This window comes from Magnolia sinica, chromosome 4 (assembly GCF_029962835.1).
Source record: "Magnolia sinica isolate HGM2019 chromosome 4, MsV1, whole genome shotgun sequence".
NCBI classification, from domain to species: Eukaryota; Viridiplantae; Streptophyta; class Magnoliopsida; order Magnoliales; family Magnoliaceae; genus Magnolia; species Magnolia sinica.
The window spans coordinates 4,607,598-4,635,465 of NC_080576.1; the positions used below are offsets into that span (position 1 = coordinate 4,607,598).

Here is a 27,868-nt window from a genome sequence, read left to right on the forward strand (position 1 = left end):
TATATAGAAATGTGAAAGATATCTTTGATTGAGATTATGAAATGATTTTATACACCTCACACAAAATGACTAATGAAAGAACCCAACTGACAGATATGCATACAACTAACAGCAAGTACTTTAAAATATTTATAAAAAAAAAAAAAAAGAGGAAAAACTGAGAACCCTAGCTCCGCACCTTAATTAATGGTAATGCCGGGTCTTGTCCCGGATAAATCTCAGTTCTGTTCTTCCTCCGCCTGCAGTGTTAGAACAAAATAACAAAAGACTACCGATCAAAGCTCCCAACAAACACAATTACAACCGCCAATTCTCACTAATCAATGCCATTCAGAAAATTCTCATGAATTAACTGTCTTTTAATGAGCCCACAAATGGCAATTACCCTCCTAATCATATCTCTTGAGGGAGTGCAGTTGTAGTATGTACTTCCGACTCTTCTGCCGTGCCCTCCAGACAAAAGCAAGAACCCCAAACACACAGCTCGCAAGACCAATGGCCAATGCCGCTGCCACAACTGCATTCGTTGAGGTGGTTGTGTCATCTGTGGCTGATTCAGCAGTTTCACTTAGACCGTTGTCTTTAGATGCCAACGTGAGCGTCTTCCCATAATAGCTAACCAAGAAATTGAAGACTTCTTCCTTGTTCCAATGAACTGTTCCATTGTTTTTCCTGCTCGTGGAGAGATAACAAGACGGGCAAAGCTGTTTTGGCGGCCATATCATTTTTGGGTATTTTGGGTCACCAGTTCCTAATGATTTCTCTTCTTTCATTAGCCTCTCGTTGACTGTGTTGTGTGTGCTCCATAGCCACAGGGCATAGTCCCGTGTTGTATTCAACGGGGTGGAAACTCTGCAGGTGAAATTTCCGATGAGAAAACATCAGAAGGGATGTTTGGAAATGAAGGTTACGATTAGAAGTTTCAGTGCTTTACCTCGAACACATCTCATAAAAATGTTGGCGGCATTCCTCACAGATAAAGAAGTTGTGGATGAAATCGCATGTAGCTGTAAATGCCAAATGGCTCTCCCCTGCCTCAACTCTGACCGAGAGTGAATGTAGTAGAACCCATAAGCCACAGCTGCAGGAAACAAAAACTACCTCAAGACAAGATAAACACCTTCAGCAGTCAGTGTTATGCCAGTTATTGGTGGATATTTTATGCACGAGGAATGCTATTTGCAAGTACCCATCTGCAAATGCCATGTATAAGAGCACCCCACATACACCGACGTGACACATGTGAAATTATGGTTGTTTGTCAATGGTTCCATGGTGAATGGGTAGCCCAAAATTATGGGCAGGTCACTCGTCAGGTGGACCACACACACAACTTCAGTGCAGTTCTTTAGTTATCCTTTTTTTTCTGTCTGTCATTTCACATGCATGGTGCCCCACCTGAAAGAATGGACTAGCCTCCTTTTTGCAATAGGGCATCTTCTTTGTAGTGCACACCCGATGAAGGCCTGGATTTCACATACATGTGTGAAGTCAGGGCATGCGGGGCGCTTATCTTTGGCATTTACAGATGGGAGCTTACTAGTAGCATTCCTCTTATGCAAGGTGTGGTCTTTTCTGGATCCTTACTGTTGCTCGGGTGGTAGACTTTCAGGAGTTTCAACACCCGGTCAAGGGTTCGAGTATCCATAGGTGGTGAAATCCAACTGCAGCGTGAGTGTGGGGGTGTGTGTGCGCGTGTGTAAAAAAAAAAAAGGTGTGGTCTTTTCTGCTAGAAGACATTGAACAGGCACAGAGAAAACATACTATGACCTCAGAGGAGAGAGGGAATGGGTGACTCAATGAAAATGTGTTCAATTAGGGGTCCCACAAAAGTTAGGCACCGGGCAATTGGAAAAAAGTGACTCTCTCAAAATTCATTTTTACAAGGAGATGCGCCAATTCGTGAGCCTTTCTCAACAGGAAAAAGAAAATTGAATAGCTCGAACATACATAATATATATGAATAGAGAGAGTACCCATACCTAAAGCCCCTGGTGTCATTTTTGCTACCGCGACAAAATATCTGCAGCGTAATACATTATACAATTGAAAACAATCAGATATTTATCTCGTTAAAAAGTATAAAAGCTTGCAGCAGCGCATGCAATATGTAAAAGTACACCATGGGTCAGGCAGTAATGGAAAACCAAGGCTTCTCTTTCTACTTTAGAAAACTACCTATGAACACAAATTAATCCAAACACAAAAATCTTTTTGTGCATTTAACCAACCAGTAGCATATTCGGTATCCAAAACAATTGGAGAAAGAAAAGCTCAATCTGGTTCATCCTTAAGTAAGAAAAGCTCAAACTAGTTCATCCTTATCAATTATGGTACATCGATGTATTTACAACAAAGTAAAAGAGATCTCAAAAAAAAAATAAAAAATACTAACAAATTCTAAAGGTAGTAACCAAAGCAACCTGCAAAGGGTATATACTCAAATGAACAATGTGCTTAGATCACTTTCCCGGATGTTGTAAGGAGGTTTTGCAAGGAAAGAAAGAAATAACAGGATTTCAAATTCTCAAGTAAAGGTTGAAGAAGGAAAAGAAAGAGATTTCTAACTATTCTAGTCTACATATCTTATGTGTGGTACTATTATTGCAGGGAGGGAGGGAGTATGTCGTGGTAATAGCATGAGACTCTTGACTTGCTTAGGATCTGTTTGGATTGTGAGAAATGAAAAGAAAAGAAAAGAAAAATGGATGACTTTTCCCATTATGGAACACTTTACCATGTTTGAAACATTGGATTTCAAAATGCAATCATTACCCAAACATATAGTCAAATTCTCATGCACTAAATATGAGGTGACTTTTGTGAGAGCTTTATTTGGATTTCAACTTGTTATCCAAACTAAGACCTCCTACATGGAATCCATATACATGGGAAATCTTGAGAAATCATCATTGAATGATCATTAAAAAAAATTTCCTTTTTTCTTTTCTTTTATTTTCTTTCTTTCTCTTTTCTCCCCACAATCCAAACAGGTCCTTAGGTTTATATGAGAACAATCCACAACAAGAAAGGCTCAGCTTCCTCTGCTTTGCAGTAAGCCTCCTTGGTTTTCTCCAATTATTGCGCCCCAACTACAAAACTAATTCAGTTAGTTTACCATCATTGCACTTTTTTTGCTCTCAATTTAATGCAGGGGCATTTTCACACTGGGCTCGAGAGGGGTCGCTTGTGAGATGCAGGGGCACACTCGAGGTGGGTGCGGCCCACGGAGGAGGTCTTGTGTTCGAGACTTCTCACCAGAGGTGATCAATGCGCATTTCACACCGGGCTCAAGTGGGGTAGCCCGTGGGATGCGGGGACACACTCGAGGTGGGCGGCCCATGTGATTTGGGGCCCACGAAGGGGGTTCGGGCGAGATCTTAAAACCCATGAGATGTGGGCCTGGGCTATGAGATAAAGGGATTAATTCGCCATACTCTAACAGTTCGAGCTTTTAGAGCAAGTGGTTAATTGTCCTGCATTAAATTTGGTATCAAAGCTTAGGGTTCTTATAGGGGAATACATTATTTGTTTAGGGTTTGTTCGTTTGAGTCCGTCATGCATCTAGTCCATCACATGTAGCTTTTAGGAGTCCATAGGCCCTTATTTTATTAACTATATTGCTGGAGTAAAATTGCATAGTCCCCTCATATAGAGTCTCATAGGATCATTTAGTCTCATATAGTCGTCGTAGAAAGTCCTTAGGTGGAGTTAGCAAGTTGTACGCCCACACGTACGGGTCATGGTTTTGGCTAGCACCCTACACTAAACATGGAACAACTGCTAGAGTCACTAAACTAGTTGTCCCAGCAGATCGAGTCTTGGGGTAAGTGCTTGGAACGAAGCATAGATCAACGCCTTGACCAAATAGAGGCCTCCCTCAAGACAAACCCCACCATTAGGGAAAATGGTCAATCTCAGGCAGGTGGCCAGGAGGATAGACCAATGAATGGAGGCGGCCAAGGAATCAGTCATAGGCGTGCACCCATACCCCCACCCCATGAGGGATATCAAGACCATTATTTTGAAGGGTACGACATGTGCGGCCTCGTGGCTAGAGAGAGTGCACCAGAGGCTAGTTTAGAGTTATCCACTGAGGCCATTCCGGTAGTGGATGAGTTTCATGATGTCGTTCCTGATGATCTACCAGATGAGTCTCCCTCTAGGAGGGATATAGAGCACACAAAAACATGTGACACCGTAATACCTATAGCCGAGTTTATGTTTAATAGTTCTGTCGATAGGTCCACAGGTCTCAGTCCTTATGAAGTCGTTACTGGTTATAAACAAAGGAAACCTATTGATCTTGTCCCTATGTCACTGTCCCATAGGCCGTCAGAGCCTGCAGAGTCTTTCGCGCATCACATTCATTCACGGCATTAAGAAATTACGCAGAAGATCATGACTAGTAATGAACATTACTCACTTTCTGCAGACCAACATAAATGTTTCAATGAATTCAATGAAAGGAACTCTGTCATGATCCGCATCAGGCCAGAGCGGTACCCTCAGGGAGCTGTTCGAAAATTATAAGTGTATAGCGCTGGACCATTCAAAATTATAAAACGAAACAGTCTCAATGCGTATGTGGCAAATCTTCCACCCTCCATGGGAATTAGTTCCATATTCAATGTGGAGGATCTAGTTGCATTTCAAGGGGCCGTTGATGCATTGTCCAACCTTTTGCCTAACCATCCTGATTTCCAGACTTTTCCCTTGATCCATGGCCCCCTCCAGTCCCATCTTTTCAGCCTCTACATCCCATTCCTACCCGTCCCAACCCATTTTTTCAGCCTCTACCTCCCATACCTACCCATCCCGACCCATTTTCCCAACCTCTACCTCCCATACCCATACCTACCCCTCCCAACCCATTTTCCCAGCCTCTATATCCTATACCTACCCGTCCCGACCTATTTTCCTAGCCTCTACCTCCCATACCTAACCTTCACACACCCAGAGAGGAAATAAAAGATATCCTGGACCATCAGATAGTTTCAACATCGGACGGCAGGTTTCAGAAATACCTGGTTAAATGGAAGTCACGCCTAACTTCAGACAGCACGTGGCTTACTGCGGAGGAGCTTAAGACTTGATCCTGACATCCCGGAGTGGTTCAGGAGTTTTGTTTCGTCAGTGGCGAAATCTTCGCAGCTGAGGAGAATTGATGGGGACATCTTGCGTACACGCGCACGCACGCTGTCCTACCTATGTATGTACGCAAGGAGTAGGAGGGCCCCACCGGCGATCTGGCTCAATGACAACGTCCAGGGAGGGCCTCCTAACTAGAAGACGAAGTTTGGTACAAAAGAGTGGGCCCGATAGTCAAGAAAAGCCCATCATGGGATCTTATGATCGTAGCCCAATAGTCGGATTGATTTCATATTTTAGGTTTTGCTTATTGTTATTATTTAGAACATCATGAACGCCTTGAATTTCTTTATTTGGTTTTTATTTTAATTTACTTCATCGCCAATTAATAGGTTGCGCACATAGCGTGAGTTTAGGGGTATAGGATTTTCTTATAAATAGGCACCCCTTGTAGTTTTTTTCATTCATTGAAGATTAATAAAAATTCTGCATTTTCCTACTCTCTGAGTTGTGAAGCCTAATTGGGTGCGAAACCCTCCCTTCATCGAAGGGTTAACTACCGTGGTGCAAAGCCACATCTATCCCGATTCGCCCCCATCCATTACCATCTCTACTACCCATCTTCTTCCATCCTTTTTTCTCATCTCACCCCATCATCTACACTTCGAATCAATCATCTATTGCAGCAATTCTCCTTCTCACATCAGAATTTCAGAATCTGGCCATACGGAAGGGCTGAAACTTTGGCGGAGTACCACGCACAAACCGTACATCGGATCGAGCTGAGATTGGGAGGGTTTTGGAGTCCATCCCTGGCCGACCAGGGCCAAGGTGGCCTTTTTCTGAATAGTGGGCCCCACACACGTGCGGCCGGGATCACACGCACGTGCGTCTGGGCCATTGTTGTTGTCCACGCGTGCGGTACTTATCTAGATCATCTCTCTCCTCTCTTTCACTTCGCTTTCACCCAAAATCCCTAAATCTAACCCTAAATTACTCGAATCTTCAATTTTATGCCCCTTTTCTTACCCTAGGGTTCCCCTGAATTGGAATTTCTGAATCCCTTGGATTAGGAACTGATTACTATGCATGTGTGGATGATTATTTCTTATCTTTGAGTATCGTTTGGTTCATAATTTTATTGATTCAGCCCTATCATGTGTAGGCCTGGACCCGCATAGATTCCCCTTAATTGAATGTTTGGACTTTCATGTGGGATATGGAATTTGTGTAATTTTACCAGAAACTTTGGAAATCTCAACTTTTGCTCTTTTCTCCAGCTAACTTAATGCAGGGGCATTTTCACACTGGGCTCGAGTGGGGTCGCTTGTGAGATGCAGGGGCACACTCGGGGTGGGTGCGGCCCACGGAGGAGGTCTTGTGTTCAAGACTCCTCACCAGGGGTGATCAAGGCGCATTTCACACCGGGCTCGAGTGGGGTAGCCCGTGGGATGCGGGGACACACTCGGGGTGGGCGGCCCATGTGATTTGGGGCCCACGAAGGGGGTTCGGGCGAGGTCTTAAAACCCATAAGATGTGGGCCTGGGCTATGAGATAAAGGGATTAATTCGCCATACTCTAACAGTTCGAGCTTTTAGAGCAAGATGACTACAGAAGAGTTAATGCAGGGGCATTTTCACACCGGGATCAAGTGGGGTAGCCCGTGGGATGCAGAGACACACTCGAAGTGAGTGACCGATGTGATTTGGGGCCCCACGGGGGAAGTCTCATATTCGAGACTCCTCAGCAGGGGTGATCAAGGCGCATTTCACACCGAGCTCGAGTGGGGTAGCCCGTGGGATGCGGGGACACACTCAGGGTGGGCAGCTCATGTGATTTGGGGCCCACGAATGAGGTTCGGGCGAGGTCTTAAAACCCATGAGATGTGGGCCTGGGCTATGACATAAAGGGATTAATTCGCCATACTTTAACAGTTCGAGCTTTTAGAGCAAGTAGTTAATTGTCCTGCATCAAATTGGTAACAGAGCGGGAGGTCTCAAGTTCGAGACTCCTCACCGGGGGTAATTAATGCAGGGGCATTTTCACACTGGGCTCGAATGGGGTCGCTTGTGGGATGCAGGGGCACACTCGGGGTGGGTGCGGCCCACGGAGGTCTTGTGTTCAAGACTCCTCACTAGGGGTGATCAACGCGCATTTCACACCGAGCTCAAGTCCGGTAGCCCGTGGGATGTGGGGACACACTCGGGGCGGGCGGCCCATGTGATTTGGGGCCCACGAAGGGGGTTCAAGTGAGGTCTTAAAACCCATGAGATGTGGGCCTGGGCTATGAGACAAAGGGATTAATTCGCTATACTCTAACAGTTCGAGCTTTTAGAGCAAGTGGGGTGGGTGCGGCCCATGGAAGAGGTCTTGTGTTCGAGACTCCTCACCAGGGGTGATCAATGCGCATTTCACACCGGGCTCGAGTGGGGTAGCCCGTGGGATGCGGGGACACACTCGGGGTGGGCGGCCCATGTGATTTGGGGCCCACGAAGGGGGTTCGGGCGAGGTCTTAAAACCCATGAGATGTGGGCCTGGGCTATGAGATAAAGGGATTAATTCGCCATACTCTAACAGTTCGAGCTTTTAGAGCAAGTGGGGTGGGTGCGGCCCACGGAGGAGGTCTTGTGTTCGAGACCCTCACTAGGGGTGATCAATGCGCATTTCACACCAGGCTCAAGTGGGCTAGCCCGTGGGATGCGGGGACACACTCGGGGTGGGCGGCCCATGTGATTTGGGGCCCACGAAGGGGGTTCGGGCGAGGTCTTAAAACCCATGAGATGTGGGCCTGGGCTATGAGATAAAGGGATTAATTCGCCATACTCTAATAGTTCGAGCTTTTAGAGCAAGTGGTTAATTGTCCTGCATCAAATTGGTATCAGAGCGGGAGGTCTCGGGTTCGAGAATCCTCACCGGGGGTGATTAATGCAGGGGCATTTTCACACCGAGCTCGAGTGGGGTCGCTTGCGGGATGCAGGGGCACACTCGGGGTGGGTGCGGCCCACGGAGGAGGTCTTGTGTTCGAGAGTCCTCACCAGGGGTGATCAATGCGCATTTCACACCGGGCTCGAGTGGGGTAGCCCGTGGGATGCGAGGACACACTCGGGGTGGGCGACCCATGTGATTTGGGGCCCAAGAAGGGGGTTCGGGCGAGGTCTTAAAACCCATGAGATGTGGGCCTGGGCTATGAGATAAAGGGATTAATTCGTCATACTCTAATAGTTTAAGCTTTTAGAGCAAGTGGTTAATTGTCCTACATCACAATTGCTTCTACTTCTTTTTATTATTATTTTTAAATAATTGAACAGAAAGGCTACTTGGTGCAGATTTTGGTACAGAGATTCTAATTTTTTGATGTGTCATAAGCAAACATGTGTCATATTTAGGATCTTTCTGCATGTCATACACTGCAACAGAGTGGGCTTTCTCTTGCAAACTCAGAAAATTGCAATCATGTTTATTCACTAGTTTAATGATTAGCATAGTTTTATCACAAGTCTGTGCAACCATGTTATCAAATCAATAAGATATCAACACCATCGCAAAGAAGTAGACAAGAATTACACACAAAACATTTAAGTAGAGAGGGAAACATAACTTTATTAATAACAAACTTCTTCTTACAATGCTTAAGAAAATCTCAAAAAATTGTAGTCATGTTTATTCACTAGTTCAATGATTAGCACAGTCTATCACAAGTTGGTGCAACCCGATTATCGAATCAATTAGTTATCGATACCAAATCACAAAGAATTAGACAAGAATTACACTCATAAAAATATTTGAGTAGAGGGGGAAAACCAACTTTATTAATATCAAACTTTTTCTTACGAAGTAAGAAAAGAACTCACACTTGGAAAATTTTGGAATTACTACTTCCTACACCACCACCCTCTTTATAGAACATAAATAAATCCTTAACATCAATCTTGAATGATGACTTGATTTTATTAGAAGCACCAAAACTTACAAGCTGAAAGGAAAATAAGGAGGTGACGCCCTTGTCACCTCCTAACTGTCGTCCAACCGCAAGGATGCACAAAAACAAAATAGAACAATACATAGAAGAACCTCAAAAAATGAAAAACAAAAACACAAAAAGAAAAACCATGGGGGATCAGCTAGGGTTGCTGAAATTGCCCCTCCAGTCACCCAAGAGATCATCAATCAATCAGCCTTTGAAATGCGGGAACGACGAGGCCAGACTGATGATCATGGATGATATGCTCCTGGAAAGGACTGCATTGAAGATTCTTTGTTATCGAAATCCTGTTGTTCCGCTCCTCTAAATTCCACAGAGAATCCCAAACAACACCAGCCCTCGAAGGATTTTTTTTAACCTTTGCAAAGGGCCCTGAATCCAGCCACAAATGACTTCTCCCATCCAACCATTAAACACCCACTTGATGGCGAAACTCTCTAAGAAAAAAATCCCTAACTGATTTAACTGCATCACAACGAATAAGTAAGTGATCCACCATTTCCAAACATGCCTTACACATAACAACAATTAGACATTGCAAGACTTCTCATTTGCAGATTATCAACTGTGAGGATTTTGTTAGACATCACCCCATACAAAATCTTCAACTCTCGGATGTGCCAAGGATTTCGAAGCCAACACGCAAGGGGGAGAAACATGGAGAGAATAAGGGCTTCCCTCTAATCTGGTAAACATTGATTTAGTTGAGAACTACCCATTGGGAGACCATTACTAGGTCTTCTTATTCACTGCAGACATGTTGATAGAGATAGCCTTCTTGACAGCGACTCAAACAATGAAGCCTCCTCATCAGACAGATTTCTTCTCAGCTTAATATTCCATACCACCATGCTGCCCGGAACTTCCTTGCAGATTGCAAGAGAGAAAAGGGTCTGGTACAACATCGAAAGCCGAGAATCTTCTAACCATGCATCTTCCCAAAAACCTGATTTTATCTCCTTTACGCACCAAAAAACGAGTGCCATTGCCCAGCTTGGCACCCATTCTCATTGCCATGCACCTGTCCACATCTCCAACCGCTGCCCGATTTTGCTTATTTCTTTCCATGTCTCCAACCCATTATTAGTTCTATCGCCCATCCCAGGAAACCACCACCCCTGTGATACACCATACTTATCCTTGATAACTCTTCCCCATGACGCCTCTGGCTCCTCCCAAAACCTCCATCACCATTTAGAGTTTTTTTCCTTCTTTGATGTTGCCTATTCCAAGACCCCTAAACTTCACTGGGTTTTGCACCTCCTTCCAATTCACCAAATGAAATTTGTGGCCATTCTGGTTTCCTTCCCATAAGAAGTCCCTTTGGATTTGATTAATTTTTGCCGCCACTGCAGCCAGAATTTTGAAAATTGATGAGAAATATACTGGGAGGTTAGCCAAAGCCACCTTGATAAGAGTTATTCTGCTCATGAGAGAGAGATTTCCCTTTCCACCTAGTTCACGATAATTGGATGCCAAAATGAGCTGGATCTTGGGTTTCCCCCAAATACACACATGGAAGCAACACTACCTTACAAGTTACATCCCATTCATCTGGCCAAGCCCTGCACTCTGTCCAAACTGGTTGCTGCCCCTGCCATTGCACTATTCAAATTCCCCCACAACCCAATAATAGCTTTGAAGCAATGTAGGATACCTTTGATATTAATCACCTGAGACATAGCTGCCTTGCAGAAAAGAATTGTGTTGTCTGTGAATTGACGGTGAGTGGAAGTCACCTCCAGGTTGCCTATACGAAAACCATTAATAAGGCTGCAATCCGACACTTTCTCCAACAGAAGACTGAGACCTTCCATCACTACTGAAAAGAGAAAAGAGGAAACAGGACCCCCTTGTCGAATTCCTCTGGAGCTTGAGGAATAACCTGCCAACGATTCATTGACAAGATCCAAAAAAGCAACCAAAGACATGCATTCCTTTATCCACCCTCTCCACTTAACCCAAAAACCCATGGTAGCTAAAGAATAGAGGGAAAAAAAAAAACTCCTAATCCACGTCATTATGTGCTTTTTCCCTATCAATTTTGCATATAATGCCTTATCGAAAGTTTATGAGTTCATTATCCACCAGAACCCCATCTAACATCTGCCTATCTTTAACAAAGGCACCCTGAAATCGGCTATTAACAGAAGTCAGAGCCTCTCTCAGTCTTGCCGACAACACCTTTGCTAACATCTTGTATAAGTCCCCTGCCAAACTTATGGGTCTGAAGTCTTGGATTTCTGCCGCATCTTCCGCTTTCAGTATTAAAGAAATAAACATCACATTTAGGAAACTGCAAGAGAGAAGTTTTCTCTTGGCCAAACATAGGAAACTGAAGTTTTCTCTGTAGACAAGAGTCCCATGTATGCAAACTACCACCTCAAAGTTTGAACTGCAAATAAGATTTTCCAAAACCTGCATAGCCACCAGAATGCATAGGATGTCAATGGGTCAGGCCTTTCAGGCTGGGCGTATCCTTTCAAATGGCCGAGGCCTGGCCTACTGACAACCCAAGTATCAAGGTATTCAAAAACAGTTACGTAATGGCCATTACAGAAAAAATGGTCCGTGACAGCCCCAATACAGTTTTTTTTTTTTAATGCCCGTAATCATAACAGTAGTTCAGTCACCGTTATGGCCACTGTTACCATTATTGAATACCTTGCCAAGTATGCACTTGGGAAATGTTTTCAATAAATTCTCTCTCATGCATGTTTCAATTTGTTGGTCAAGGAGGGTTGGTGAAAACAACTACATTACACAACTGTGAAAGAATAATGATCAGGCGTGAAAGAAAGAACAACTGAACTAAAATGTTAGACCCCTTAAGCGCATGAAATGTTAAATGACCAGCCTATCACTCGAGCATATCGTAGTATGGTACTATATTCTGAAGCAGCATAAGATAGTCTATCTAGTAAGAGAGCTCAGAAGAAAGTAAGATATAGCTCGGTGCGCACCCAATATCCACGAGGAACTTGTTTTCCGCAAATTCTGAAATTCTTGAGTGCTTCTCTTTCATGAGAATTAACAGCTTCTTGTGCACTGCCTGACCCAGGATCCAATGGCCACAAATCATCAAAATTTGTAAGTACTTCCGCACTTCCTCTTCGGCACCTGATACCCAAAATGTAGTATGAGTAGACAGGGAAGCAGCTTATTGTGCAGACCAAAGATGCACAATTGAAAGTAAGATCTTTAACCTCTTAGAAGGGTGATGAACCACCAAGAGTTGAAGGAACCTTATAAGTGGAGCTCGAGTCTCCAACTTGATCATCTGCAGAACAAGCAAAAAGAAGAGGATAGAAGTAAACTTCTAATGGTATAGAATATGAGGTTTTGGAATTCCACATGCACCCTTACATGCAGGTACACATGCCAACTTGTGCCCCTCGCAAGATCCAAGTGGCTTATTTCATGGGCTCCTCTTTAGATGCCCTGGCACAAGCTGAGCCAATACACTTGTCGAATGGACAACACATGTACGAGAAAAAATAAAATAAAATGGATGATTAGAAAAGATGGCCAATGTCCCACGTTGAACGTAGATGTGTACCCACCAGATGAGTGGATTCAGCCTAATTTTTTAGCTAGGGCATCTACACGGTGGGGCCAAGTGTCGAGTGGCTTAGATCTTGCATGTTTGGTGCATGTCAGTGCCTCGCCTACATAAATGGAGATGTGTGTTGAGAGGTGTATGTGGAATTCCCCCAGAATACAGAATTCTGATCAGCTTAAATGGCCTCTACCTTGTGTTCCAAGATGATGTCAAAGGCATCTGCTGTTGCTTCCTCGACATCATATACTGCTCGAGCAACCTTTTCATCAATCATGCAATACAAAAGTCAGCATCGTATTCTTCATTAAGTAAAATGCTAAATAGTGATAGAAGTGATGCAAAATCAGTATCATCATCTCAGCTTTTGTCCCAGCAATTTGGGTTCAATTTTCAAGCAAAAATAAGTAAGGTGCAAAATTATCTTAAGAGACCTGTCCAGGATCTGAAACATTTAGCCGAAGCAGATGTTCATTCTCATATTTCTCGTCCTCCAAGCTGAATACACTGTAAGATAATAGTAGTGTCAAAAACTAGTCTAGATCCATGATCTAGGCAATTTAACATCACATCTAATGCTATATATGAGGACTGGGACTTCAAGTACAGATATGAATTGCACCACCAGGATCCCATAGTTCATTTGCAAAAGAAATATATGCTCGAGTGTGGACACCATCCAGATTATATGGAAGCCAGTTAAAAAAGATAAATGATACTCTCACAAGCAAAAAAAGACTAAACGCATGGCATCAGCAGACTCTTACTGATATAGGTAAGATAGTAGGCAGATGATAAGAAACACACACACCAGTCAAAAAAAAGATCCACAAATATATAAAAATAAAAATAAATAACTAAATAAAACTGCAGCAAATAACAACAAAGATGGAACCCGAAAGGAAAAGAAAAGCAGTTTGTCTAATCACCACGACCTATAACATAAAACAAAGAGAGCGATGCAAGTCACCAAGATTAAAATCCGGGTTCCTATCCAAAGGAAGAGGTCCAAGCCCCATTTTCTTCAAAAAACAGTACCCCAAAATAAAATAGCATAAAGTGACCATTCCCCTCCACATAAAAGACTTTAAACAACTATGGTACAAAATTGGACCTTTTTAGAATACATCAAATCCCATCCCATCCCCTCCCCCCCCAAAAAAAAAAAAAAAAATCCACACGTAGATCATGAGAAATAGAAAATACAGCCATAAGGACTTATTTTTGGCCATTGTCACAAATCTTTGACAACTAGGCCTATCTGCTTTCCGAATTGTTTCATCTGCTTTCACCATTTGAGCCGACTGAACAAATTCTCCAGCTATTGTCGACAGCAGACCCTTGCCCTTCCATATCCATCCCGAGAACATTCAATGGGTAGGACTAGTAGTTTGCAAAGGGGCGATGAGATGGGATTATATATGCAAGAGGGCAAATTTCGAATTTTCCAAAGAGCAGATGAATTTATCTTGCAGATTGCAATACCCTGAGATAGACTACTAACAACTTCTCCCATTATAAAGGAAAAATATGCTGCTTCAAGACATTCTTTTTTCTTTCTTTTTTTAATGAAATTAGCAGGTCCATATAGGTAAACTAAAAACAGAATGAAGAATAGCATTGTGGATAGTTAACATTTCAAAACTCGATTTTGCAAATTTCTTTTCAGTTGTGGAGCTGGCAGAGGAAAGTTATGCACATCATGACCATGTAGGTATTAGATAAATGGATAGTTCTTCTCAGTGATTCGAGTAATAAGGTACTGATTAATATGACCACTAGCAATCTAAGAAAATCACTTGTTTCACAAAATTATCATACCCAATCCAAAATTATCCATCATGATAAGTACAGAAAAATGGTGATTGAAAAGAACATGCCTGCCTATTCGTTTATTAATCCAATTAAGCAAGAGATCTGAGGTCCGTCCATCATCAATGTACTGTATCTCACTCTTCTCTTGTTTGGGTTCCCATGCGCCAGATGCAAATTTCGAAGGAGGACCCCAAAGCAGCATGGGATAATAGCTAACAGAGAATCTACTACAAAGCTTTGTATTTATCTGTGCTGCCATACATGCAAAGAGGAGAGGGACTAATCACCAAACCATATTATCAATAAATGAGATCAATTGTGCTATAAAGGCAAAGAATGAGAAGTGGAATTTAATAATTCAATGTAGAAGGAATAAACATGTACTGCCAATTGTTATCATATCATGATCCAATAGCATAGGAAAAGCATGGAAAGTAGTCGTGAACAAGCAACCATGCCATGAATGAATACAATTTATATTCCTGAGGAACGCAATTGGACTCGCAACTACTATCTGTTTCCAGGCATTGATAGAAGAGGTGAAAAAAAAAATGATTAGTTAGCCTTCCAAATGCTAAAGGTCAATGCAGAATACCTGGGATAATGCATTCTAAGAAATACACATGGAAACCCTCTTTGTGGTGAATATGAGAAACATGTAAGTGAAGTCTTAGATTAAATATGAATTTTAAACTTTAAAAGCAAGGACCCCGATATTTCTGTAGGCTTACATGCTCTCTTCCCAAATAGAAATAAGAGACATATTGTCTTCTACCTAGGGCTGTAAATGGGTACCCGGACCCCCAAGTACCATATGGACCTGCCCAATTTTAACAAGGTGGTGGAAAGATTCGAAAAGAGACTTGCAAGATGGAAAGCGCAGTATCTCTCACTCAGCAGTCACATTACACTCATTAAGGCCGCCTTATCAAATCTTCCCCTTTATTTCATGTCGCTTTTCAAGTGTCTGACCCCGGTGCTTTCAAGGCTTAAAAAGCTGAGGCGAGACTTCCTGTGCCAAGGAGGGGAAGATAAAAAAGATATTTCATCTAGTAAGTTGGGATAAAGTTTGCAAAACTTACGAAGAGGGAGGAGCAAGTATCAAAGACCTTAAGTCCATGAACATAGCATTGCTTGAAAAATGGCTCTAGAGGTTTGAGGAAGAGGGGGACCTTTGGAGAAGGATAATCAAAAGTAAATATGGCTCATCGAATGGGGATTGGTGGACTAGAGATTCAACTATCTATAGGGCTTCAACTCTTTGGAATGGAGTTCACTCCATGAAATCAACTTTCTTGGAAGGTGTGGGATTCTCAGTAGGCAACAGTGAAAAAATAAGGTTTTGAGAAAACGCTTGGGTAGGATCATCCAATCTAAAAGATGATTTCCCTAGCATCTTCTAGTTGGCCCCCGATCCTGTTGTCATGGAGGCGGACTGCTTCTCCTGTATTGGAGGATCGGTAGTTTGGGAGCCTCTTTGTAAGTGCTATCTTCGTGACAAGGAAGTGATTAAATATGCTACCCTTCTTGAGCGCATTCACCTCTACGCTCCATTTTCTTCCAAGCCAGATAAGATGGTGTGCAAGGTTGATAAATCACGCTCTTTCTTGGTTAAATCTTTTTACTCCCTTGTGAGCGGAGCGAGCACCAAAAGGAGACAGAGAGCACGAGATTCGTTTGGCACTATAACGTTCCTCTAAAGATAGCAGCTTTCAGTTGGTTGGTGAGAACGAAAAAAGTTATAACCATTATCTTCAAAAGATATTTATGGTGCTCCCAAATATTTGCATTTTGTGCATGCATGATGAGGAGACAGTGGACTGCCTGTTTGCACAATGCTCTTTCCTAATCCCAATTTGGGCCGATATGTTGGGTCACTTCCATTTGATGTGGGTTGCCCCTGATTCAGTGGGCAATCTTTTATCCTCTTAGAACGAGGTGGGCTTAGGGACAAGGTGTCCCGTATCGGTATCGGTTGGCGTAACGGTGCCCTCCGAAACCGATACGGATACGGGGGCGTAACGGCGATACGGGGGCATAATGGCGCAAATTTTTTTTTTTGCCAAAAAAATATGGATTAAATCTCAAATAGTCTAAGCATTCCAAATATGCATTCATTTATAAATTGGAACATGTTTATGGTGGTGTAATGGTCCACTCTTTGGTGAGAAGTTGTATCGGACTGTCTGATGAATTTATGAACCAGATAACCTGAATTTGATTACAAAATTCATATATTTAATTTTCTAAATATATAATTTATATACTTAACAATTTGATATCGTTTCTCCCAATAGTTTTTTAAAAAAATGAAATTAAATTCAGGTAGATGGCGTTGCCAATTTGGGGCTGACTTGGAGGACCAATCCATGCCCCAAATCAGCCTCAAATTCATGCAATTTATTGGCATTATCCCACTTATAAATTGATGGACATTTATTGGATAGTGAATCATGAAAAAAATCAAAAGGCCCTATTTTAAAAAATAAGCGTCCACAAATTAACAATTATAACTATTCAAACAATTTGATTTTGGCATTGTGAGTTAGCATCTAGAGTTCATAATTTAATTGGTAAATTTTAAGTTAATACATGTCTTGTGTACAATTTTTTAAGGGCCCGAATTAGGCGGGACTCGGATTGTGAAGTGTAGCACACGAATGTCAAAGTTTTTTGGGCCCCACTGTGATGAATGTGTTATATCCACACCGTCCATCCATTTTGCCAAATAATTTTAGGGCATGAGCCCAAAAATGAGGCAGATCCAAAGCTCAGGTGGACCGCAACATAAGAAACAACGATAATTAAACATCCGCCATTAAAAATTTATTGGGGGCTACAAAAGTTTTAGATCAAGCTGACATGTGTGTTTTCCCTTCATCCACGTCAGTGTAACCTAATTAACAGGTTAGATGGAAAATAAACATTATAGCGGACCGTGTAACAAAACAGTGCAAGTGCACTGTTCAGCGTGCACCGCAGAACACAAAAAAAAAAGTGTGAACGCAGTCCAGTCCGATTTTGACGCTGGAAATGAAAAAGAAGAGAGAGGGAAATCGAAAAGAAAAGAGGGAAAGAAGAGAAGAAGAAGAAGAAGAAGAAGAAGAAAGAAGCTGCGGCCGAAGCCGCAGCAGGGCCGCAGCTCACAGCCACGCGGTCCATTCCGTTTTCGATGCCGGAAATGAAAAAGAAGAGAGAGGGAAACCGAAAAGAAAAGAGGGAAAGGAGAGAGAGAGAGAGAGAGAGAGAGAGAGAGAGAAGAAGAAGCTGCAGCCGCAGCCACAGTAGTTTGAGAAGAAGAAGAAAGAAAGAAAAGGTATGTATTTTTTTTCCTTTTTTTTTTTTTTTGCCCATAACAGCCGTTACGGGTCAGTAACGCCCGTTACAGGCCCGTATCGGCCGATACGGGTACAAAAAAGGGGAACGGCCGATACAGCCCCAAATCGCATAACGGGTATAGGACACCCTGCTTAGGGAAAGCTAAAAACGGTGCTTTGGAGAATGATGCTTCTCGCAATTTGGTGGGTTGTTTGAGAATTAATAAATGCAAGGAGCTTTAACAATGATAGTAAATCGGTGGAAGGCCTATTCCAAAGGGCTAGATTGTCGGTTATTAAATGGGCTTCTTGTCTCTCCATTTTAAAGGATTGTAATTTGAATTTTCTTGGGTAGTGTTGGGTCGCTTTCTCGGTGTCCCTCCTTGTTGTTGGTGTTCTTCTTTTCTTTTGTCTTTTAATAAAAATTCGTTAACTTAAAGAAAAAAGAAATCTCAAACCTATTTAAAATCAGCTACGTTTCAGGTCCACCATATGGGACCTGATTAAAAAAAGGTTTAGTTGGGTCCACTATCTTGGACCTGATTAAAATCAGCTCTGGGTCAAGCCCAGTTAATTTAATACTAGTATTATATTTATATATTAATTAATATGGCAATGGGATGAGGTTTGGGAAGCCAAATGCATGTAAGAGAGCTCGTTTACATCCCGCATGTGTCCAAGTGACACACATGTGTGTGATCTAATCCTTCCATTCAGGTGAGCCCAACCAAGTACATGCCCTTATTTGATGTGAACCGACCCAAAATGATAAGAACATCCGAGCACTAGTCAAAGTATACTAGAGGAGGAGGAGAGCTCATGTTTCTTTATGGCTAGGTGATGCATACATGGGGCCCCATTGGCCTAATTTGAGTGCCTAGCCCGTTGAAGACCCCACATGCATGATTATGCATCTTTGAAGGCTCCACACTGGAAAGATGCATGTGGGCTACTTAGTTGGACCATTCCGACCGTTGGATAATTGTCATTGGACATCTTGATCGGGAACCACGAAATAATTTAGTTTATTTAGTTGTTTATATGTTTGTTATTTTTTAGTTTAGCTTATATTTTTGCCGAGTTTAAGGAGTTGGGAACATTTTATTTTATCGCACATCTTTATGTGAAACTTTTTATCTGAGAGCATCTTTTTTGTAAAAAGTCTTTCCTGAGACTATATAAGGCTTGGATGTCCACACACTAGCCCATTATTGAATATATGAAGAAAAAAAAAAGCTATTCTTTCTCTTTGCTTTGGGATGAAGCAAATTTTCCTGTGATTGGAGTGATGCCATGGAGTGAATCCAAGTTATCCTTCTCTTTCTTTCTTTTCAATCAAAAGGTATTTTTTCGCTTCTCTTTCTCTTTCTTTCTAGTTCTCTTTTTTTCTTTCTCCAACAACAAACCATCTTCGTCTCCATCCTTATTCTTCCTTTTTCCAATTCATACATCTGCAACCTAACCTGTCTTAAACTCCCATCCAACCACTCCCCCCAACTGTACGCCCGTACAACCATACCTAGCCGTAACCACCTGTCCGTACAACCATACGGACAAACTTGTCAGGCCATCCATACGGTCAGCCTCCCACTTCCTTTCACCCTCTGTTTACCCTATTCAAACCCTAATCCCTAAAATCCCAAATCCCAAACCTAGTTTCCTAAAATCCTAACCCTAAATCCCTAAAACCTCAAACCCTAATTCTCAAATCCAAAATCTCCAGATTCCCAAACGTTATTTTCCCCAAAACTGAAATTCTAAACCAATTTTCCAATTTCTTAAACCTCGAAATCAATCCAAACCTACCAACCCAAACAAAATCAAGTACTTCCCTTGAATGATGATTAATACATGTGCTTAGATGGAAGTTCTACTTTCCATAGATCTTGATTCACTGATATTTTATAGGATCTACATTGCGGGACTGTCGGATAGCTTGAACTCGAACATGTTAGTATGTTACATAGCTGAATTTTTAAATTTGTGATAGATCGGCTTTATTTTGTGTTTTCATTGCTCTAATTAATCTGTTATTTAATTTCTTTACATCATTCTAGGTTAGATCATCCGTCCTGCATCACCAAACCAAGTTTAAAGACCCAACGGGTACGCAAACCCGATCAGATCCACATCCTCAAAAAATGGGAACCAGGCCTGAAGGATCCAGACCTGGCAAGACTCAAACCCAATCAGCTTGGATCTGGGAATTCTAGGACCTGACCTGACCTGAAACTAACCCATTGACACCCCTACTTCTACCGCCTCTTTAGTTTAATGGTCATTATTTAACATATTTAGTAAGTCTCCAGAACTATGACTTCCATGTGCAAAATGATAATGTCAAACTACTGTATATCAAGCTTAGTGATGGCTTAAAAGAAAAGGGGGAAAGAACAACATCCCACTTGAAAAGGGAAAGAGCAGGCTTTTTCTTCAAAGTGAAGGGTATTTTAAATGCATCCATGCCAACTTCAATTAGTATAGATCAACCAGAAATACTGAAATCCAGCATACCTTCAATGCACAGTCTACCCGTGTCATGAGTATAATACCAGGATGCACTGCTTCAGGTCCATTGAAAAGCCTTGCAACTTTTTCATAGTGAGGCTGCATAATAGTGGCCCAAGCAAGAATGGCATTAGACAACTGCATGTGTTAGGATCTCGTAGTTGTAATAATGTAGCAGATAATACCTTATAATTTCGGCAAGCAGGACACCTGCAAACCCAACAAAAGAAAAGTGGGATAGAATTAACACTTCTAGCAACATATAAACAACCAGCATGAAGAAAGTGGGTTATGCAAGGAGTTGTAATCAACATGGTGCACTCATCTAAACTATATACAAAGAAAATACTTGGGTTGCATTTTCCCAAAGTGCCCTTAGATAAAGTTCCCACAATTAAATTTTCCAAAAGTGCAATACAATAAACTTCCCTCCATTGAATTTTCTAACAGTACACATTAAACTGAAAAAGGGCCCAATATTGGATGGCTAGGACTTTCAGTCTTGGTGATGTTTTGTCATGGTTCATCCACAGTTGGGCACATCAAACGAACAATCTTGCAGAGGTGGGTGTCACTTGTCCAAAAGAAAAAGTCGAGGATATTATGCATACAGCATACCCTTGGGTCAAGAATCATATAACTCCTCTTCAATCACATAATATGGGGGTATTGGCATTTGAGATCTCCGACACTTAAGAGGTAAGGTCTGATTGCATTCTTCCACTACCAACTATCAGAAAGACCCTATTGCTAACAAGGATTTGGCACTAGACGGTTCCCAATTCCACCAGTCATATCTTCTCAAGTTTCCTTGTTTCCTTTCTTTACCATTTCCACATCTCTTTCCAAAAAATCAGTCTATAAGGGTGTGTTTGGTTGCAACAAATTTCATGATTGATTAGTCTAATTTGGTGCAAAAGTTCCTCATATTTCATGAAATTTGGTGCAACCAAACACACCCTAAATTTTGTAAAATAAGATTCAGAGGTTTAATTTCTCGATTGTAAACTTTGAATCGGTTGATGCAAAGCTTCAAAAATTCATAATTCGCATAAAAAGTTACAAGAAAAGAAAAAGCAATTCAGCCCAAATTTCATTACAGGCATTAGATCATGCTTGATCAACACAACAACATCTTTTGTTCAATTCAACCCCATGACTTTACACATGGGGTGATGCAACCATATGGTCACACGCTGACTGATCAAGTTTTGAAGAATCCACCCATTTGTCTTGATTGATGATTTGGACCAAATCAACGGTCTAATGATCAATTGGATGGGATCAACGGTCAACTTAAATTTTGGGGCCTATGAGATCAATAATATGGTCATGAATTTCATAAGTTTTATTCATTAAATTAGTTTTTAGGGTGAGATTAAGTCATGATGTAGTTAATGAGTACTCTTTTGTATTTTCATCACTTTCTTGGCGCACTACTTTTGGGGCACCAAACGATATCCAAATGACACGAAATTGGTCCCGTTTGATATCCTATTGAGTAAGCTTTCAAATGAGCCCGACATCATGCAATTCTGGGGTCGTCTTGGTGAAATATGGCCCATTTACATAAGGCCCATATGGTAGTGGTGGGATTTAATGGTAGTTTGGACATTTTATATTATTAAGACCTCTCTTTAAAATAAAAAATTAAAAAATTAAAAAATTAAAAAAAAAAACACCTATATAAGGTTGTGTTATGGAGGTGTAATGTTTATTATTATAATTATCAAATAATAACAATAATTTTCAAGTTTCTTTCTTTGGCTTTATTTGGTAAAAGATTTGGAGAAGGGATTTTTCGCAGTCTCTAGCTTTCGGGTAAATTATTGGGTTCTTTCCCACAATCTCTTTCTCCTTTTCTTTGATCTATTTGCATCCCCTTTTGGGGTTTGCATTAATTGGTATCAAAGCAAGTTCTGCTATTGGAATTGAAAGATTTCATCATCTCAATTCTTCCCTTTCATCTTTCCCCTCTTCCCCAATCTCTTTCTTCTTTTCTTTGATATATTTGCATCCCCTTTTAGGGTTTGCAATAATTGGTATCAAAGCAAGTTCTACTCTTGGAATTTTATTTTATTTTTGGAAGGAGAAATTTATTAGGCACAAAGTCGAAAAAGAGGAAAACAAGGAAGAGAGAAAGACAGCAAAATAGAAAAAGAGAAGCTACAAAACCAACTCTTGAAAAATTGAAAGAAGGTAATTTCCTCATCTCAATCTTTCATTTCATCTTTCCCCTCTTCCCCAATCCTCATTTTCCGTTTCTTTTTCTTTTCTTTTTCCCTTTTCCATTCCTTTTTCCCGTTTTCCCAAACCCTTCGAACCCTAACCGTACCAAGAAAAAAAAAAAAGAAGAAGAAAGGAAAACATCAAACAAATCAAACCCTGACCATACCCATTTCCAACCCTACCAAATCCTAATTCAATTCCAACACATCAGTTCCCTTGTCTCTATTTTCCCCCTACCCCAAAGCCCGTCCCAAACCCTTAAAACCCTCAACTTTATAACTCCAGCCTAAAGTTCACCCATGTTCTTTCTTAGAGACATCATGGATAAAAGATGTTCATATGTCTCGTACAATTATCCCTATTCGGACTCTCATGCCCTTCCATATCCATTACATTATTCTTATTCGAGTTACTTCAATGATTAAGATTGTCCTTCGCATCACATAAAGCCATATCCATCTTCATATATGCCTTATGGCAATACCTTTCAACACCCTCTCAATGTTATGAATGATGGCAGCCTCATGCTAGTTACTCAAAAGCCTCCTATTGCATAGAAATGTCAGGGACGAGTAAGGACCTGTTTGTTAACGCTGAATTTTTGTACCTAACGCGGAATCGGGAAAATGTTCCGTGTTAAGTAGTGTTTGTTAATGCATCGATAACGCAAAAGAAGGAAAGCGCTAAGTGGTTTTTCACTGAATTCTTTCCGTGATAGGAGTCTGGCTTAATGGTGAATGCGGAATGCGCTCAGTGAATTTTTCATTAAACAAAAATTTTTGCTTCCAAAATTACTCCTTTTCAAGTTAGTACGGCAATTTTTTCTCTTTAAATTGTTTACGCAACACAAAATCAACTTTTAACCTGTGAAACTTCTTTATGCCCCACCATAATGTATGTGTTTCATCCATTCGATTCATCCATTTTTAAAGATCATTTTAAGGCTTGATACTAAAAATGAGAGGAATATAAATCTCAAGTGGACCATACCACAGGAAAACAATAGTGACTGGATATCCACCATTAAAATTCTCCTAAGGCCCAATGTACTGTTTATTTGACATCCAATATGTTGATTAGGTCATATAGACCTAGATGAATGGAAAAAACAAAGATCAGCTTGATCCAAAACTTTTATGGCCCCCAAAAAGTTTTTAATGGTCGACATTCATTCAACACTGTTTTCCTGTAATGTGGTCCCCTTGAGATTGGGATATACCTCATTTTTGGTCTCATACCATAAAATGATCTAGAAACATAGATGGACGGCATGGATGAAACACATATATCATGGTGGGGCCCACATAGCACCGACCATCAGCCATTGACTAGTAGCAGGGGAGTAGCCAATCTGTTCTGCGGACGCGGATTGGATACTGACAGTTGAGTAGCGAGACTCGCTACTGAAGTTACGTCACCAAGTTATGTGGGCCCCATCATGATGTATATTTTATATCCACGCTCTCCATCCATTTGGAAATATAATTTTAGGTAAAGATCCAAAGAATGAGTCAAATCCAAAGCTCTAGTGTACCTCACCACAAAAAACAGTGGGGAGAGTGACGCCCACCATTAAAAACTTAAATAGGCCACAAAAGTTTTTGATCAAGCTGATATTTGTTTTTTTCCCTTCTTTCATGTCTGTGTTAACTTGTGAACAAGTTGGATTTCAAATAAAAATAACAGTGAGACTTAGGAAGGTTTTACTGGTAGGCATCAATCTCGCCACTGTTTTTTGTGGTGGGGTCAACTACATATTTGGATCTGCCTCATTCTTTAACTCATGCTCTAAAATTAAATCTCCAAATAGATGGACGGTGTAGATGAAGCACATACATCATAGTTGGCCCACATACATCATAGTGGGCCCATGGAACTTGATGACGTCACTTCAGTAGCTAATCCGCAACCAAGTAGGATGCGGATTGGTTGGTGTACCTCACACCAGCTATATAGCTGCTGTATTGACGTCAGCAAGTTCTGTGGGTCCAATCATGAGGTATGTGTTATATCCAAACCATCCATCCATTTGGCGAGCTCGTATTAAAGCTTGAGAAGAAAAATAAGCTGCAAAAAGGAGCGGGGGATTGAATGTCTACCATTGAAACCCTTTTTAGGGTCACAAAAGTTTTGAATCAATATGAATTATTTTTTTCCTCTTCATACAGGTATTTGTAACCTTACGAACATATTGGATGGAAAATAAATTAAATAAGCCACAGGAAGTTTTGGATCAATATGTTTTCACTTCATCCAATTGGGAATGACCTTATAAACATTTTGGATAGCATATAAGTATAAGGTGGGCCTTATTTGAAGGTTTTGTTGCTACTGGTGTTCAATTCTATACAAAACATATTGACAATCTTCCCACTAAGAGGAATTAAGGGCTTATGATGATGTTTTAGTTTTTTTATTAAGTATTTTAGTTTATTTGAATTAAATATAATGATTTTACTTTCATTTAATAAAAAACAATTTCTTTATAACGTAAAACATTTCCAAACGAGAAATAGGGGCAAATGTGTCAAATTAACATATTTCAGACATTTAAGATGTTTGTTAACAAACAGTTTGTTTCAGATTCAGTACTTAATTTTTAGACTTTAGCCATAATTATCAAACAAGTTTTTTTTTTTACTTCATATTTCAGATTCAAGCTTCAGATTTCAGATTCGGTCTTTAGACTTCAGATTTAACAAACGGGGCCTAAGAGTGTTTAAGAGACATCGGATGAAAATATGTGGGAACTCAAGAAGGAGATTAGAACGTTCAAGGAAGATATTGTAAAAGAAATTCAAGGAATTGAAGGAGGCGATAAGAGCTTGCTTCGAGCACTTCAATCCATTATCTATGGAGTTCCTAAGAACAATATGTTTGAAGCAAGTGTAGCAACTCAAGAGGAATCCATTGTTGGCTTACTCGATGGATCCAAGGATACACCTATTGATAGATCAACAACTCGATCAAAGGAAGCACCAATTAGAACGGATGATCAACCACCGAATGACATGGTAGATGAGATTGAAGGATTAAAAAGCATGAATGATTTGATAATTTTAAAAATGGATAATTTCATGATCACCATGGTGCCGTCTCAATGCCAATCAAGGCCCACGGATCGAAAGCAAAAGAAAAAAATGTAGAATATGGAGGACTACAAAAAAGCGAAAGAAAAAATGGCACGTATTTCAACACCATATTATACACAAGCTATCTGTCAAGCTTGTAGGGTCCCCACCACTAACTACCAACGAAGCAGAAGAAGACGTGCTACAAACGAAGATCTTCGCAAGAAATTATGACCACTGATTTAAACTCGAGGATGAGTTTTTTTCGAAGCCAATGGAATTGATGCAACTAAATGGCCACAGAAGCCGATTAATCAATATTGAATAATCCACCCATTCAAATTGTCTTGATTGATGATCTGGACTAAATCAACGGTCTAATGATCAATTGGATGGGATCGACAGTCAACCTAAATTATGGGGCTTATGGGATCAATCATATGGTCATAAATTGCACATGTTTTATTTATTGAATTAGTCTTTATGGTGAGATTGAGTCATGATTTAGTTAATAAATTCTCTTTTGTATTTTCGTCACCTTCTTAGCAGGACACTTTGGGAGCAACAAACGATGTACACAAAATTAGTCCCGTTTGGCCTATTGAGTAAGCTTTCAAATGAGCCCAAGATCATGCAATTCTGGAGCCGTCTGGGTAAGATAGAGCCCATTTACATAAGGCTTATATGGTAGTGATGGGATTTAATGGCAATTTGGCCATTTTATATTATGAGGGTTTTTCTTTTTTGTTTTAAGCCAATAGAAGGCTATGTTATGGAGTTGTAATGCACTATTATTATCATTATGAATTAACGAAAAAAAAAAAAGGTTTTCATAGTTCTTTCTTTGGCTTTATTTGGTAAAAGATTTGGATAAGGGGTTTTTTGCGGTCTCTAGCATTCGGCTAGAGGATTGTTGGGTTCTTTTTCTTTGATCTATTAGCACCCTTTTTCGGGAATTGCATTACGGAGCCACATCCACCTCTTGATGTGATGGCCTCGTGTCCCCTATATCAAATGATCCTCACCATTGGGACTGTTGGTTAGCAAATCAACAATTGCATCCAATGGATCACGTTAACAGGGATCAGTTAGGCAGTTATGAGCATAAGATGGCAGAGATTTTGGCAGTATGCATACAATCTAAAACAGTACCAGCCACATGAATGGTCTAGGTCCACCAGCAGGGCCCGCATGTGAATTCATTTGGCTGGGCGGAGTGCCCGAGAGGACATTCTACGTAATTTCATAGTCACGACATACCATCAGATAACAAAAACAGATAGAATACAGTTGCGTAGTTCACATTAACAGGGATTGATCAGACAGTTAGAAACGAATGATGGCAGAGACATATAACAGCTAACAAAAACAGATCGAATGGAATACGAACTCCCTTATACAGTCAAACAAATCGTTTAAATCCAGCCAACGACTCACCAGTGAGCGAAGAATTCGACAACGGCGTACGAAGCTGGGGACTCCTGGAGAACCTGATCAAAATTCGAGCTGTTCAATTCGACGGCGGCGTCGACAAGATCGGGGACCGCAACCAATCGGAGGATCGAACGCGTAGGGATCTTCGAGATCTCGATACCGCTGGCAAAAGAGGAAGAAGAAGCTCCGAAGGCCATGAGAAGCAGAACAAGAAGGAGAAGAGTCAGAGACATGGAAAAGGAAGGAGAGAGATCTGTAATCTGATGGGATTTTGGAACTCGGGAAGTTGGATTCTGAAAACCGCTCTTTGGGCAGGAAATGAGATTTTCTTTTTATTCTCAGAGACGTTTTTGTATTTTGGAGCTGAAATGGAATGATCTCTGTTTTGTCTTTTGAATTTTCATACGTACAGTGCCACCGTACGTCACTATGGTACAGTTGCAGGTTTCGACCACACCCCTGATTGCATCTTTAGAATGATCTGAACCGTGCATGTTTTTTCTTTTTCTAACATATAGAAGGTGTAATTTTATACAGATGATTCGTTGACGATCCTGACCTTTAAATCTTAGATTTGAATATGACCCATTAAGTGTTCTTCTTCATACACGATGATCTATTCAGTAAGTACTTCTTATCATGGCCCACGTAGCATAGACTCCAGGAAATGAACGCCTACCCTTGAAAGGTTCTTGGAGGCGACAAAAGTTTTGGATCGAGCTGACAGTTGTGTTTTCTCTTTATCCATGTACGTGTGACTTATGAACAGGTTCGATTGCGAACAAACATCATGGTGGGTCTTAGGAAGGTTTCAACGGTGGGCATCAGTGTCCCTACTTCTTTATTGTGTGGTCCCCTTAAG

At 41.0% G+C, this 27,868-nt stretch overlaps 1 protein-coding gene across 1 annotated transcript; it reads right to left on the bottom strand.

Moving 5' to 3' along the window:
* LOC131242214 (sulfhydryl oxidase 2-like) lies at positions 1-27,760 on the bottom strand. Its single transcript, XM_058240728.1, has 11 exons — positions 27,010-27,760; positions 20,458-20,482; positions 20,279-20,371; positions 14,513-14,694; positions 13,067-13,139; positions 12,826-12,894; positions 12,280-12,353; positions 12,037-12,193; positions 1,983-2,023; positions 935-1,081; positions 1-852 (listed from the first exon to the last, which is right to left on the bottom strand). Exons 1-11 carry the CDS (start codon positions 27,237-27,239, stop codon positions 390-392), a joined length of 1,554 nt encoding a protein of 517 aa, XP_058096711.1. The 5' UTR covers positions 27,240-27,760; the 3' UTR covers positions 1-389.
* Positions 27,761-27,868: the final 108 nt, after the last annotated feature.

Coding starts and splice junctions, on each gene's coding strand:
- LOC131242214 (XM_058240728.1), bottom strand. CDS start 27,239: ATGTCTCTGACTCTTCTCCTTCTTGTTCTGCTTCTCATGGCCTTCGGA. Junction 12,354..12,825: donor ACATCATCTTGGAACACAAG/GTAGAGGCCATT, acceptor CTTGTTCTGCAG/ATGATCAAGTTGGAGACTCG. Junction 853..934: donor TTTTATGAGATGTGTTCGAG/GTAAAGCACTGA, acceptor TTTCACCTGCAG/AGTTTCCACCCCGTTGAATA.